The following is a 15040-nucleotide window of genomic DNA, read 5'->3' as shown; positions in this document are numbered from 1 at the left end:
CTGAAGACAGAAGCTGCCTCCGAATTGCCACCGCCGCGGAAACATGTGTGCCACCCTAACGGCACAAGGACTGCCTCCGCTGTCCACAGTGGCAATTCGGCGCGCTGCTTGGGGTGGCAAAAACAGTAGAGCCAGCCCTGGCAATGTGCATAGGTCCCCAACTCTTCAAAGCACTTAAGCGTATGCTTAACTATAAGCACATGAACAAACACACCCCTCTGTTCAGCAGAGTACTTAATTATGTGCCTCCATACTGTTAATTTCAGTGAAACTTACACGTGTCCTTAAAGGTACCCACATTGCTAAATACTGATGGGATTATTCATGTGCTTAATGTAAAGCGAATGCTTAAGTACTTTGATGAATTGGGATCTAAGCTCAGATACACAAGGGCACTTAAGTGTTGCAATACTAAGCATTGCAACACCTAACTTTTAGGTGCCTAGAATATCACAGTAACAACATTGCCTTAAATGCAAGGAAATAGTTGTCCCATAATCCCTAGTTTGATTGATTAGGAACAACTAGCATTTAATATCTGAGACAGCCCGTAACACCTAGCACACAGTTTCTAGGCAACCCCCCCCCTCCACCCGTGCTAGAGTGACTTGTCTGAACAGCATCATACCAGGTTGGCCAAATATCCATAGGCCTGTTGGGTTGATGTTGAAAACTGTGCTAAAATGCCCAAAGCCACAAAGTCTTTTTGGGTGGGTCCGGCATAAAACACCACTTATCATTTGCTAAGCTGTAGAGACATTTATTTTTCATTTTATTAGTTGATAAGTAATTAACCTCTATTTATTACACTACAGATAGGTTCAGTCAATTTTTATTCCAGTTTGTGAACACTGTATTGATATGCAGTTTGGACTGGAATTTTACAGGCTGTGTCTAAGCTCCTGGAAATAGGGAATTTACAATGGGAATGGTGCCACAGGCTTAAGCCTAGAATTACTTCTTATGGAGTCTAAAGCAAAATTTATGTTGACTTCAATGGAAACAGGACTGAACCTATGGGGCCTGATCCTGAGAGGTACTGAGCACAGTCCGCTCCCACTGACATGAGTTCTGTATGACTGAACTACTGCATGAAATGCTGTGAGACAGGTCCAAGACTATGACTGGGATAAAAACTCTGTGTGATCATGGCTTCTCAGGGAAGGCTAGAATGTGAGTGACACATTTAAAAATAATTAAAAATTGGGAATATATTGATCAGCAATCAAGATAACTAGAACACAGTGGAATTACTGCAGAAGGTGTTAAATTGGAATCTTTCATTTGAAGTCTCCAGATCTACATAGGATGCTATTGTGAAGTTTACATGTGTCAGCACTATATACTGCTTTAATGCTGACAGATGTCTTTAGATATTATCTTGCTTTCTTCACTAGGTAACATAATACCCTTAAATGCTGCTGTTTGGTTGTGGGGGGGTGCCTTTCCATAATGCTATTGTTTTAGTGTTTAATTACACAGTGCACACATGAAGAAGAAAGGTTTTAATACTAATACTTGATCTTGAGTGCTATTAACAAAAGTCAACTGTACTTTGTGGTTTAGGGCTAATGAAAAGAATTTTTGGAGCTTATTTATATTTGCTTTCTGCAAAAGATTTATTCCTCTGTGCCCTAGAAATTGATTTAACAACTGGTTTAAACATAAAATCACTATAATCATCAATTGTGTGCAGTGCTAACATGATGGTTTCTGATCTCTGCAATATTATAGTGTTACTGAAACAGTTAACCTGCTCCCATTGCATTCTGTTGAATTAAATTGGCCTGTGAAAATTTGCTCGTTGATCTTAATTTTCTGTAAATACAAATCTAATTTTGAATATGTTTTTCTCCCAGAAATGTTATTGCTGCATCTTTTTAGGCTTCTAAGTAAACAGAATGCATTCTAAATGTTATATCAGACACTGTTAAATATTTTTATATCTACACAATATAGAACATTAACCCGTACAGTACTTCCAAACACTTACTAGTGTCAGCACTCTGAAAATGTAAAGTGCTGTATGAATGCCATGTCTTAGTAGTTGTAATTGGGAAAATTAATTTAGCCTTTCTAACAGTGATCAGATGTACTGAATAACAGTCAGAGACATGGAATATTGCTTGCTCTGCATCTGTCCACCTATCTTTTTTATCCTGAAAAAATACAATTTTAATTTCTGAGTTTTTGTGTCTAGTTTTACATTCTTGTGTGTTTTTTACATGAAGCAAAACATGAGGGAGCTGCCCCAGGAAGCGGTGAGCGGCAGCACCGCAGTTGCGGTCGGACGATCCCCTATATTGGGACGCAGGACAAGTCCCCTAAAATCGGGACTGTCCCAATAATATTGGGACATCTGGTCACCCTACCCTAACCTGTCCAGCATGGAGTGGACAATAGGGTTGGGTAGTTGTGGAGATTTGAGTTATTTTGCACTGTTGAGGAACTAGAGGGTTTTGACATCTTGGGGGTGGGGGGTGTCATACATGAATCTTGGAACATGAGGCTGTCAGAAGCACAGGGCTATGTGTGGTGCACGTTCAGTATATAGCTATTTTTTGTTGAAGTAAATTCTTAGAAGTGAAATCTTAAGGTGTCTGTGAGAACCGTGTGGCTTTGTAATGAAAGATGCTCTGTGGATGATGAGTGTTTGGCTCTGGATTTATTTAGGCTAAGATTCAAATATAAGGTCAAACTGGGTTGCAATGTGGAGTCCAGCTAACCAGATGCAATATTACACTTTCTTTACAAAATTCAACACCATATAAACCCCCCAAATATTACACAGATGATTAAGAAATGTCAGAAACATTTAATGGGTTCAGTTACCTGCCCACTGCCATGTACACTTCCAGCACTAATTGCCACCCCACCCCACCCCACTCCTATTGTGGATTCTACCTTAACTATGAAGCTACTGCTGCTCAATAAACTCCAGTGGTGCCCTCGTGGATGCTAAGAAGACTAAAGACCTTTCATGAGGACCAAGACATGCCTTCAGATATTGCCGTAAAACACTTTAACATGCCTGTTCTCTTGTCGTGTCTGTGACCAGGTACACCTGTATTATGTGTTCAGATAATGCTATGAGTGCTCATTTATCAGGTGTATACCTATATTCTGTTTATCCTGAAGCACTCATGCCATGAATGAAGGTTAGTTCTTTATAATATTGCAACTTCCATGTTGCATTCTTCCACCAACTTGATAAAAGCTCTGCATAACACTATACAATATCTTCCCTTCATATATTCTATTTGCAGACAGGTACAGAACAATGAGCTGCTAATGAGTTAATCATAAATACACTTTCATCTCCTGAGGCCTTCAGGTATCTTGTACCCAGAAAATTGAATGATTTTATGCTTTAAGGGAGCAATACATAACAAGACTGTTTTAGAATAGCATCCTGTCCTCATTGAAATGGGTGTGATCTCCCAAGGTAACTTTTCAACTGAAAATCAAAAAGTCTTTTGATTTGGATTCAGCAGCCTTCCAGAGATCTGAACACTCTGGGCAATATCCTCATCTTAGATGATCAGATGCTGAAGTCAGTAGGAGCTGAGCACATCACAGCTGTACTTGGCCTTTGTGTGTAATGTTCAGATATAGGGGTATCCTGATTTTAAAGAATTAAAATGTGGCACTCTGAAAAAACTTTTCTTTTAGAGAGTTTTTTTTTTAATGGCTACATGAGAAAAATACATGATCATATTTCAAGGAGGGTATCTCATGGGCCTCACTTAATCAAAACTGCCTTACGGTCATCAGTATTATACATTCCTAGATTCTAAGTCCAGAAGGGTCGGATATCATCAAGTCCGACTTTCTGCATAATACAGACTGAAGAATGAACCCCAGTAATTCCTGCACTAAGCCCATAACTTCTGTTTGATATACAGCATATAGACTTATGCCATTATAACGACAACAGTGTATTTGAGACTCCATATTTCCTACTTGTATTTTGAATAGAAGATACCTGTCAGTTTCATTTCAGAGCATATTTTGAACTTGTTCTCTGCTCCACTTGGGGCAGTCTGGCACTCTAGCCCATGGCGGGAATCATGAGCACCTTTACTGGCTGTTGTATTGCACAAAAGGAGCACACCATGTAGTAGGGTGTGGAAACAGGAGTCCCCACCCATCCAAATCTGTGGCTTGGAAATGAGAGGAGTAGGAGAAGTAGGATGAATCTCTCAGTCGCACCCTGCAGCTGTCAAAGAAGCCCCTGCCTCCACCCATGATCTTGTGGCAGGGGATAAAGGAAAAGGAAATAAAATAATTTAATTGTTGGATGGATAATTCTGGACCCACTTTCCTCCTTTGTGGACAGGTGAGGGAGGTGAGAGGGGAGACTATCCTGGTGACTGTCTCCAGTGGCAAAGATTCCTGGCCCCGCTTCTCCACATTGATCTGGGGGCATGGAGGGGGGAGAACTTCTTTCTGGCACCCATTGTGGGACAGAAAATCCAAGTCCCGTTCTTGTCCTGTAGCCTGAGCAGGGGGAAGGAGAAACCCTCAGCCACCTCATTCCTAGGGAGAGAAGATTTTGACAGGTGCGTTGGGTGGGTAGGCAGAATGGTGGTGAGAGACTGGTGTGTTTGTGTATGTGACAAGTGGGTTGAGTGTTCCTGACTGACTGGCTGGCATCAAGCTGCTTTGGTCAGGGGAGAGGTGACTGGTGTTTCTCATAGCAGGCCATGTGGGCTGTGTTTTAACACTCAAAACTTTAAATGTGATTCTAATAGAAAACAGTAATTGATTTAGTCAGTAGGTGGGCTAACAGCATTACACGTCACGCCTAACAGTGATAGTGCTTGGAGTGAATGGACCAGGGAGCACTTTGACGAAGGGTGAGAAAGAGAAAGTGAGTGGCAAAGGAGAGTGAAAAGAAGGAGATGGGGAGTAAGATGAGAGAAAGAAGACAAGAGAGGGAGATCAAAGACAACATGGGAGGAAGAGACAATCAGAGCAGAGAAGACAATATCTATCCTGTACCCAGAGACACCACCTCTCTCTAGTTGAGAGAAAACCACTTTCAGGAAATAAGGCACCAAGAAGTAGCAGAAATGACAGGACAGATGTTGACTCATGTGACCTGTGGAAAAAATTGGAGCATGTCCCGTACCACAGCGAGTGGTGTCTATCGATACCTAATACCATCTTTTTTGTTATATGTTTGCATAGTGCGTAACATAGTGCTAGGACCTCTAGGTTTGACCACAGTACAAAGAAATCATCATCATCAAATGTTTCTCCCTATGTCTTCCGTTTTGTCCCCTTGTTCTTGTTATCGGTGGTCACAGCTCCACTTCAACAATTGTGGCTAAAAGAACCCTGCACTGGGGAGAGACTACGATAGCTTATGACAAATGTTGACTTTTAATAATGCCTGTTGTGCAGCAGACTATTTCCATGAGCATTTTCAGTGAACAAGCTGGGCACACCCACTTACAAGTTCCTTACATTTAAATTGATGATGAATATCTACACACTTAAAACCTCAAGCTTCACAGTTGCTCAGGAAGATAACTGGATTTACAAACAGCGTATTCTAAAGGAAAAACAACAAACAATGCTGTCCTGATTTACAATATGTAGGATTCATAATGTTCAGGCAAATGCATAAGGGATTTGCTAGTCCTGAGGTCTCAAATCCTTTATGATACTGTACATCTGCCTCAGCTAGGGAAGGAAAAAAACCCAGAGCTTTACCCAAAAAAAATAAAAATTCTGCTTATAATAGTATTACACAGTCCTCTGTGCACTACTCACTGTAAACAGTGTGAACTGCCAAATTAATTGTAAGGGTAAAATCCTGCCCTTTTATAGTTAAGCACAAGAATCTTTGAGTTCTAATTACCCAAAGTGAGTTGGGGAGAAGGTGTCTGAAATTACACAGTATCCTCTCTATTGGGGTATCAGGGTTTTACCACTGCTCAAGACGATTTAGGAGGAATTTAGATTGTGGCTCGTTTTACTACAAAAGCCAAGTCAGCCTCTGGGGAAGAACATATTTTGAACTGGAAAGCTATTGAAAGGGTAGGCAGTCCATGCAAAGTACCAGAGATCTGCTTGGTGGAGACCATGAATCCTCAGGCACCCTGCAGTTAGAAAGCTGCACACCTCTGCCAGACTTGTCCACAAGAAGGGATGAAGGGAGGGAAAAAATGCAGACCTTTCTTGTGCCTTCAGCAGGACAGAGGTTTTACTGAAGATCTTAAAGTCACCATCCAGGAGACAGGCTAAGGGCTAAATTTGGGGGCATCCCCTGTGCATAGGGAAGTGAGGAAGGTGCAGGGATCTTTTTTCTCAAGATAGCCATTCAGGGGTAAGATACAACACAGATCTTGGGTTCCCTCGAGTACTGGATCAGGGGCTCAACTAGCATGCCCAGTGGTACTTCATGACTCCAAGGGAGTGTGGCTAATCATACTGGCGGTGTTGCCAGGTCTGTGTTACCCTATTCTCCTGCTGGCATCTGGCAACAAGCATACTGTAGGAACAGCAGGTACTGCAACAGCAGGGGCCACTGCTCAGTGTGCTCCTTCTCTCTGACCCATTCCACCCAACATATCCACTTGCCCTTCCCCCATCAGCCACCTCCACATGTGAAACCTGAATCTGTAAATGTGCCGGCCTCAGCCGCTGGAAGTTCATTGTGTCTCCCTGTGATGCAGTTAATTATTTTTTCAGAATGACGCTGGATCCGAATAAGCAAATCAGTTTGTTCTTTTGAAGACTAAACCCTTGTGTTGAACACCAATATTGCCAGTGGGGGAAATAATTAGATTGGTGTCACTAAACTTTCATTGGTGTTCAAAGGCTGCTCACTTTGCTACAGGGTGGGTTCTCCATTTCAACAGATGAAAAGACATGTTCCTCTTTACTGCTGCAACTGCACACCTGGAGGTTTGGCTGGGAACATGCTCTGAAGAGTGACTTTGAATGGGTTATTTCATGGACAGTTAGATCTTATTACTGCCATGCTCTTAGATGAAATTAAACAGTTTGGTGTAACTATTAATCATTTCAATTATTTTCATAATTCCTACTCCAAGGCAGCTTTGTATTTTTAGCTGTCTTAGTCATATCACATGGCGAAGATTTTCAGGGCAGAGTCCAAGTCAGTGACAGAAACAACTTACTGGGAAAAGCTTATTAGCCTGTAAGCCAGAAGTATTTTCACAGTGACCATTCTTGGTCATTTTATTGCTTCCAATTGATTGCCTTTATTGAAGGAGTAGCCAGCATCCCCTGGGCACAGTCCTACAGAAAAGGACAGACAAAAATCTGTCCTGCCTGAAATTTGGAACTAGCAACAAAAATATAGGAAGAACCCTCTTCCAAGAATCAAGGATGTTTAACGGGCCAAATCTTTACCCAAGCAAGACCCTCAACAGTCTAATTCTGAAAACAAAGGCAAATCTCCCACTGAAGTAGTGACTTAAATCTTGAAGTCTTTATCAGGGCCAGAGCTCCCTCCCCACCACAGGCTCCTGGGGAAGGCGGTCAGGGCCATGCCTCCAGCCCCCTCTAGTGTGATGTGTGCACAGGGTGCAGTTTCTGTGCTCCACCAAACACAGTGCCTGTGATTGTCTTGCAGGGGACATACAGGGTGGGGAGACTCTTTGTATCCTTGTGTCCCACGTACCTGTAAGTGCTAGGGAAAATCTGATTCCATGTCCCTGCAGCTTGCGTTGCTACATGCTGGAAGACAGGCGTGCGACAGGAAAAGCAACTCCCAATAGGTCTAAGAAGGTTCAAGTTAAAATCCTGCCTTGACATATGCTTTAAACTTATACCATCTATCAGTCCCACAACATGTAAACTAACCCCCCTAACACTGCCTTGTATCTGTGGAGTGACCTATAATTTACTGTACATCATTTTATTCTCACCTCTAAATCTGGCCCAGTGGTTGTTATTCCAGTGTCTCCGAGCACTTGTAGGTGTATCAGCCTGGATTTTAACACAATGCATATATATAGCAAGGTGAGTACTGTGTTTGGGCAAGTGGCTGAGCTACAGTGGCTGTGGGAATTTCCTCCTTTTTGTTCATGTAACCCCCTGTCCCCCACCTTAATTTTGCAGTCATATATTATTTTATAGGCCAAATTTTGTTTTCATTTATAGCAGTGAAAATCAGTGGAGCAACTCTGGATTTACAAAGGCGTTCAGAGAGCACCATCAGGCCCAATATTCCGAACAGTTTGTCAGATCAAGTTCAGCTTTGTTGTAAGCAATGCAATGCCATAAAAATCAGTGGAGTTATATCAAGGTTGAATTTGAGTCATTCCGTGTGAGTCTGGGACAAAACTTAACGAGGTTAGGTCTGTAGTATTAGCTATGCTAACATGGCTACAGCAACATGAGCTCTTCTGTCCCAACTCTGACCCTTTTCCTTTCTGGTGGCAGATTTAGACATGTACAAAATTATTTCCAGGTGGGCTTTTTTTAATCGGAGAACTGGTTTTTGCCTTTGCAAATTGCACTAGGGTAAGGCTGTTCTCTTTGTACCTTTCTGATGCAGAATGTTACAAAATTATAAAACAGCTGAGACCAATTTTGATTTAACCATTTCTTGGACAATTCAAGAGTCCAACAGTTTTGTTGGACAGAATGGAAGACATAACTGCAAAATTAACATGAAAGTGAACACAGGTGCCCTGCAAATATTTTCTGTTATTTTGAATTCACAATAATTAATTTTCTTCTCTGATTTCTCTCTATTTATGTAGTGCAAGAGATACATGGATTTTAAACTTCTCAACAGCAGTGTTCTTGTGGTACCCATGGAGTGTGTATTGGCTCAAAAGTGCTTGGCTAGTTCCTTATACTCAATTTCTTTCATGTAAACCTTTTTCCCCAGAGGGCTGTTTTTGAGATTATTTGAAAATAAGTATAATTTATACTTCTGTAACAGCTTTCATCTGAAGGGTACCAAAGCCTTTGCAAAAGTGGGTATTATTCTCCCCGTTTTACAGCTGGAGAAATTGAAGCACAATTAGGTTAAAAGCACTTTTGAAAATGCCACTAACTGTGTTTTTAGACACCTAAATACCTTTAAAAAATTTGGCTCTAAGTGACTTGCCTAAAGTTACGCAATAAGTCACTGGCAGCGTTGTCTCCGCATGTCCAGTCCCTTACTGTCACCATTAAGCATTGTGCGTCCATACGCTGCATTATGAAAGAGTGATGTGAAAATGTGACTGTTGATATGGTTTACCGGCAGGAACGGGGATAACTGATTTTCCCCCTCACCTCACCTCCAAAAGTAACCTGAGCAGCAAACTAATTCACTGGACTCGTGCTTATAATTTGAATATTGAATGAAGTTAGGCTCTTTCTGCTTGCAAACTGTCTGTGCTCAGCTTATAGTTTTATTGAAGTTATTCAAAATTATTAGCCGAGTCATTTCTACACATAGTTTTGTGGGTCTGTAGACTGTTAGTGAGCAGTTCTTTGTTAGTAGCTGACGTCTGAGCTGTTTGATTTGTTTTTATAGGAAACACGAGACATGCGAGATGTCCTATTGCTTCTATTTCCTGCTCAGATGATCATAATTCTTAGAATCAGCTTTCTGGTCTGCATACGCACTGCTTATGAATTCAAAATTCACCTTCCTTGATATGTTCTAATATTCCTTAACATTTTCATTATCCTTGAACATTCCAGTGAGCAATCTCATTCATTAGAAAATTCATGGAAAGCAAATACAGAGGAGTCATAAACACAGTCCAAGAGTGAATTCCATTATTCATTTCAGATATTATTTGGGGGGAAATGTTTTGCTACATGGGCCCAACACTCTTTGTGCCAGTATAGTCTTTTATAACCCTTTGCTCATCATTATGGCATGTTCTTACATATTCAGAGTCAACTTTGTTTTTCTCATCAAGCGCTTTTGTTTCTTGCTTTTGTTTCTGTCAAAACAGGATGCTGACATGCTGGCAGGTGAAGAGCAGGCCTGGAAAGAAATCAAAGATGCTGTAGCTAAAGTGGGAGACCCAAGGTCACAAGAAGGTATCCTTTTAGTGACAGTCAGTGGCAAATGGATCTCCCTTGCTTTTACTAACAATCCATAGTGCCCACCTTGTAAGCTTTTGCACCCCATTTGGGGTAGAAATTTTTTTTCTTTAATCTTCCCTTTTTTTTTTTTTTTAAATGTACTCTGCATTCATTTGAATCGTAAACCAAATAATATTTTAATTGTACCAATGATTATGTCATTTGAGGGTGCTTAGCCTATAATCTCATCATGGCAGGGACTGTCTACCTCTTTATACAGCACTTACCATAACATGACCTTGATCCTAGTCAGAGCCTCTAGGCAGTATCCTAATATAATCCATGAGTAATTATAATACTCAAAACAATTGTTAAGCCAAAACTTAATGAGACTGCCTTGTATTAATAAATCATGCTAAGGCATAATGGCAGCCTTGTAAGCGTTTAAAGACAATCACAATGACCAAGAAATGCTACGTAGGAGAAAGAGATTTTTGTAGCTAATAGGCATATTGGTCTGTATTCCTCCTTGCACTTGCTCCATTTATTTCAGTGGAGATACACTGGCCATGAATTTGGCTCATGAACTATGGCAGGATGCCTTGCTGTTTTCTGGCATCTTGGTACAGCTCTAGAGCTACATATGTCAGAATCTCTGAGTGCTCCATTTTGGCCCTGCAAAAAAGTTGTTTGTTTAGAGATGTCCTAGGCTGGAAAAGAGCAGATCGGTTTTGTACCATTATTTTCCAGAGAAGCTGACCTCCATTTGCCAAAACATAGGCTTTTCTTCTAATCAGAGGAACCAATTTATTAGCACAAAGAGCAGTCACTAAGTTTTTGGTCTTACACTGGGCACAGTTCTGGCATGTTTACTCACATAGTAATTCTTGTTTACTCACAAGTCACTTGATTTCAGTGGGATTACTTACCTAAAAGGTACGTCTCATTATAAATTAGAGTGGTAGAACTGGGTTCCTAGTCTTCCTTTGGCTTGAGGGAAATCAAAGACCACATAGTCATTGTAAAAGCTGTCTCTGATTTTCAGTAGTTCACTATTCAGATGCTGTTAGTCAGGGGTGAAAGTAAATTAAAGGATTTACTGGTACGCTGGAGTCCTGAGCAGGGGCGTGGCCTCAACCGGAAGAGGCGTGGCCTCAACTGGAAGAGGCGGGGCTCCGGCTGCGTCAAGGAGCCCTGCGGCCTTTAAATCACCCCCAAGCTACCAGCTGCAGAGGTGGCTGGGAGCCCTGGAGTGATTTAAAGGACCCAGTGCTCTGGCCGCTGCTACTGCAGCAGAGCTCTGGGCCCTTTAAATCGCAAACGGATCCCTGTCGCCGCTACCCCGGGGCTCTGGCAGCTGGGCTCAGGCAACAAGTTAAAGGGCCCAGGGCTCCGGTGGTGGGGATCCCTGGGCTCTTTAAATAGCTGCCCGAGCCCTACTGCCTGAGTCCCTGGGTAGTGGCGGCAGGGCTCCTGTGGGGATTTAAAGGGCCAGGGACTCCAGCCCCTGCGGGGATCCCAGGCCCTTTAAAGCACCTCCCGAGCCCTGCTGCTGGAGCCCTGGGGTAGTGGCAGCCCCAGGCCCTTTAAATCGCTAGCCTGGGGAAGCCGGTCCGGTCCAGTCGGTACGCCGTACCGGACCGAACCGGCTTACTTTCACCTCTGCCATTAGTGAATTCAAGCATAGAATAATGTGAATGTGTCTTTTGACCTGATTTTTAGCTAGAATTGATTCAGACCTTTGATAGTACAGGCATAATTTTAGCCATACAATTTAATGTGGATGCTAAATTGTTGGTACATCTAGTTGCTTGTGTAATTAAAACTATTTAAATGCCTAAAAAGTGCAGCCAGGGTATACATGTCTAAACGGGTGCAATTGCAGGTGAAATTAAATGTGCCTCAATTTAATTGTAGGAGCAAAATTGTATATGCAAAATAAAATTGTGGGCCATTCTGACCTTTTGCTGGGGTCATTAACCAACAGTATTCATTTGAGCTGACATGTTGGTATTTAAAAATGTAACTGAAATTGTCGTAGCAAAAGGTGTCAGGACCATCTTAAAAAAGCAATCTCAGCTGTTGATTTATTTGATTTTTCTCTTAGGGATGTGCCACCTGAAATGTTTCATCTCTCATCTCATCAAGTCCCAGTGTTGCAGCAGTGTAAAATTTAGTCTTCTGCAATATCAGAAGACCGGGCTTGACAGATACATTGTCCATTCACCAATAGTTAGTAGGAAACTTTCCCTGCAGAGTGGCGCATTTACCCATCAATTTCTGCAAATGTTACACTTTCTTTTCAAACTAACAAAAGAGTTTTTAGAGTTTAGGGTTGGGAAAGTTAGCACCTTCCAAATCTGCACAGAGATAGCCGTCAACAACAAATGTCCCGTATTCATGATTAAGCACACAAACTGAGCAGTCAAAGCTGAGCACAGGGCAATTACTGCAATTACAATTCTCTATCCCAGATCACTGCACAATGGCTGCTACTCGAGCCTAAGTTACAGTTGGGACAGCTATTTTCTCCATTGCACTCGAACTGCTGACTGCAGGTTTTCTGGCTTGTGATTATGCACTTTACCAGCCAGAATTTGGCCTCAGGAGGTTTGGAATATTAGACTTTTCATATTAGATGCTACAGAATGTATGAAACAATATCTTGAGACATGAAAACATCTTGAGTGATGCTGAGCATCAGCTAAGATATTGATCTCTCTCGAGTGTCAATGCTTTATGCTTACTACAAACATTTTATCAAGTGAAAATCATCTTGCTTTCTCCTGTTCCTATTCTATCCTTAATCAGCCATAAAGAATACAGTGATGTATGCCCGAGAGAGAAAGATTCAGGGTATGTCTTCACTAGCAACATTAAAGCGCTGCCGCAGCAGGCTGTGTAGTCGTGGCACTGGTAAAAAAAAAAACCCCATCCCCATGAGGGGAGTAGCTACCCAGTGCTGGTGCACTTTCTACACTGCCACTTTACAGTGCTGAAACTTGCAGTGCTCAGGGGGTGGGTTTCACCCTGCTAAGCGAGAAAGTTGCAGCGCTGTAAAGTGGCAGTGTAGACAAGGCCTAAGCTACATATCTGAAATGAGTGTATATAGCCCTTAAAAAGAGGTTTTTTATAAAGGATTCTATAATTCTATATTAAATTAACCACATTATTAATATTATGCTAATATTTTCTCAACAGGCGTAGTGTAAGAATTCTTGTCAAAGTACCTGTTTTATAGTTACTCTTCTTAATTAACATTTCAATATAGTTCCTGAATCTTGTGTAAGAAATCAGTATTCGTAAACCACATCATTGTTGGCAAATAAAATAATGATAAATTTCTTCCCTAATAAAGTGCTTTCCATCTAAGGGTCTCAAAGCACTTAACAAACAATTAATTTAACCTCACAGTAACCATGCCTTATAGGTGAGTATTATTGATCCTGATTCAGCAAAGCACTTAGGCATGTTGTTAAATTTAAGTACATGAGTGTTTCCATGGTCAGGTAGAACTCATTCCCTCACCCTGGGAGTACTCATGGAGTGCTTGAGTGCATTGCTGGACTGGGGCCTGTGCTACTTTTCAGCATTGGCATGAGTGTGGACCTGGGACCCCTGACCTGATCTTAGGGGAGTTCGTTTTGCAAGATTAAACTATACATTATGTGCTAAGCAATACTAAAATGCTTTAAATAGTAAAAATGGAAACCATTAAAGCTGTTATGACAGTAGGGAAACATAAAATATATACATATTAATATTTAAAGTAGGCTTTACTCAATAGGTTTGAGGCCTGTAGGCCTGAGGGTTAGCATGAATGCTTGACATTCATAAGATTTAGCAATATATAGCTTGTGATAAATAAGTAAACCAACAGAAGAACAAAAAGAAGTTTAAGGTAGTAGATTTAGGGATTATAAGTATATGTAACCAGGGAGCTAACTGCATTGATGTATCACGACTACTGGGAAGCGTATTGACGAAAATATTTTGTGTAAGCAGCTAGAACCTTAATTATGGTTCCCTGGAATACCACACATGGTCAGGGGTTGAGTCTTGATCAAACATTGTCCCAGCCATGTGTGGGTGTGAGAGAAAAGGTGTATAAAAATGGTGTTTGCTTGACCCTAGTTGAGTACGTGGGGGTTGACAAGATGATGCAAGCTGGACTGTCACCTCCCCTCATAATGTATTCCACTTACTACTTTCTCCTGTATTTGTTTTCAGTGGTCTCTAGGAGTTTGTGAATATGGTAACACTACATATCTTTATGTTGTATGTATCTTTTTGTGGAACTGCATTAATACTTCGGGTTATTTGGGTTTTAAATTAAGTCTTCACGTCTATATTTATGTTACTCACCAAACTCGCGTATTCTAAAAGCTTTATGTCTCCACCTGACTAAAGAACCTGTCATTAGTGACATGTGCAATTTGCCTTCTGAATTAATCAAAGGCTACATGAGGTTAAATAAATTGTGAAGCACTTTGAGATTCTTGGATGGAAAGTGCTATATAAGTGCACAGTATTATTATTTTGTTTGCCAGGGTATACGTTGGTATATCTGACCTCAGTGGGATTGCTCACATGCTAAAGTTAAGAATATGCCTAAGTGCTTTACTGGATCAAGGCCATAGTATCCATTTTACAGATGAGAAAGCTGAAAACTAGGTCTGATTCTCTCTTTGCTTTTACATGGGCTTTATGCTAGTGTAAGTCTATTAACTATCAAGGAGTGATTTACACCAGTGTAAGTGAAAGGAGAGTAGGTTAAGTAACTTGAATACATGATGAAGATCAGAGTGGTTTGCAGTAGTGAATGCCTCATTCATTTGAATGTGAATCCCAGTTCACTTTTCCAACATACAAAAGAACCTTCTTGTATTGGAGATTAAAATATTCTTTCTCACCAAGATCCTTAAACCTAAGCGACAATCAGACAGTGGAGCTGCAATGTTTTCTGTTATCCATGAAACCTGCAGTGCTGCTTCTCTGACACAGCCAATTAGATCACTGACAA

General features: G+C 41.2%; 1 protein-coding gene across 8 annotated transcripts in view; it reads left to right on the top strand.

Annotated features, from left to right (window-relative positions):
* SMYD3 (SET and MYND domain containing 3) overlaps positions 1-15040 on the top strand; it is a 642972-nt gene that overhangs the window by 562145 nt on the left and 65787 nt on the right. For all 8 annotated transcript variants that reach the window (XM_045009344.1, XM_045009337.1, XM_045009341.1 and 5 more), the window contains one exon: positions 9945-10032. In XM_045009344.1, the coding sequence (XP_044865279.1) occupies positions 9945-10032 (88 nt within the window). The remainder of the gene's footprint in view (positions 1-9944; positions 10033-15040) is intronic.

This window comes from Mauremys mutica, chromosome 3 (genome assembly GCF_020497125.1).
Source record: "Mauremys mutica isolate MM-2020 ecotype Southern chromosome 3, ASM2049712v1, whole genome shotgun sequence".
NCBI lineage: Eukaryota > Metazoa > Chordata > Testudines > Geoemydidae > Mauremys > Mauremys mutica.
This window is presented reverse-complemented; position numbering and strand designations above follow the sequence as displayed.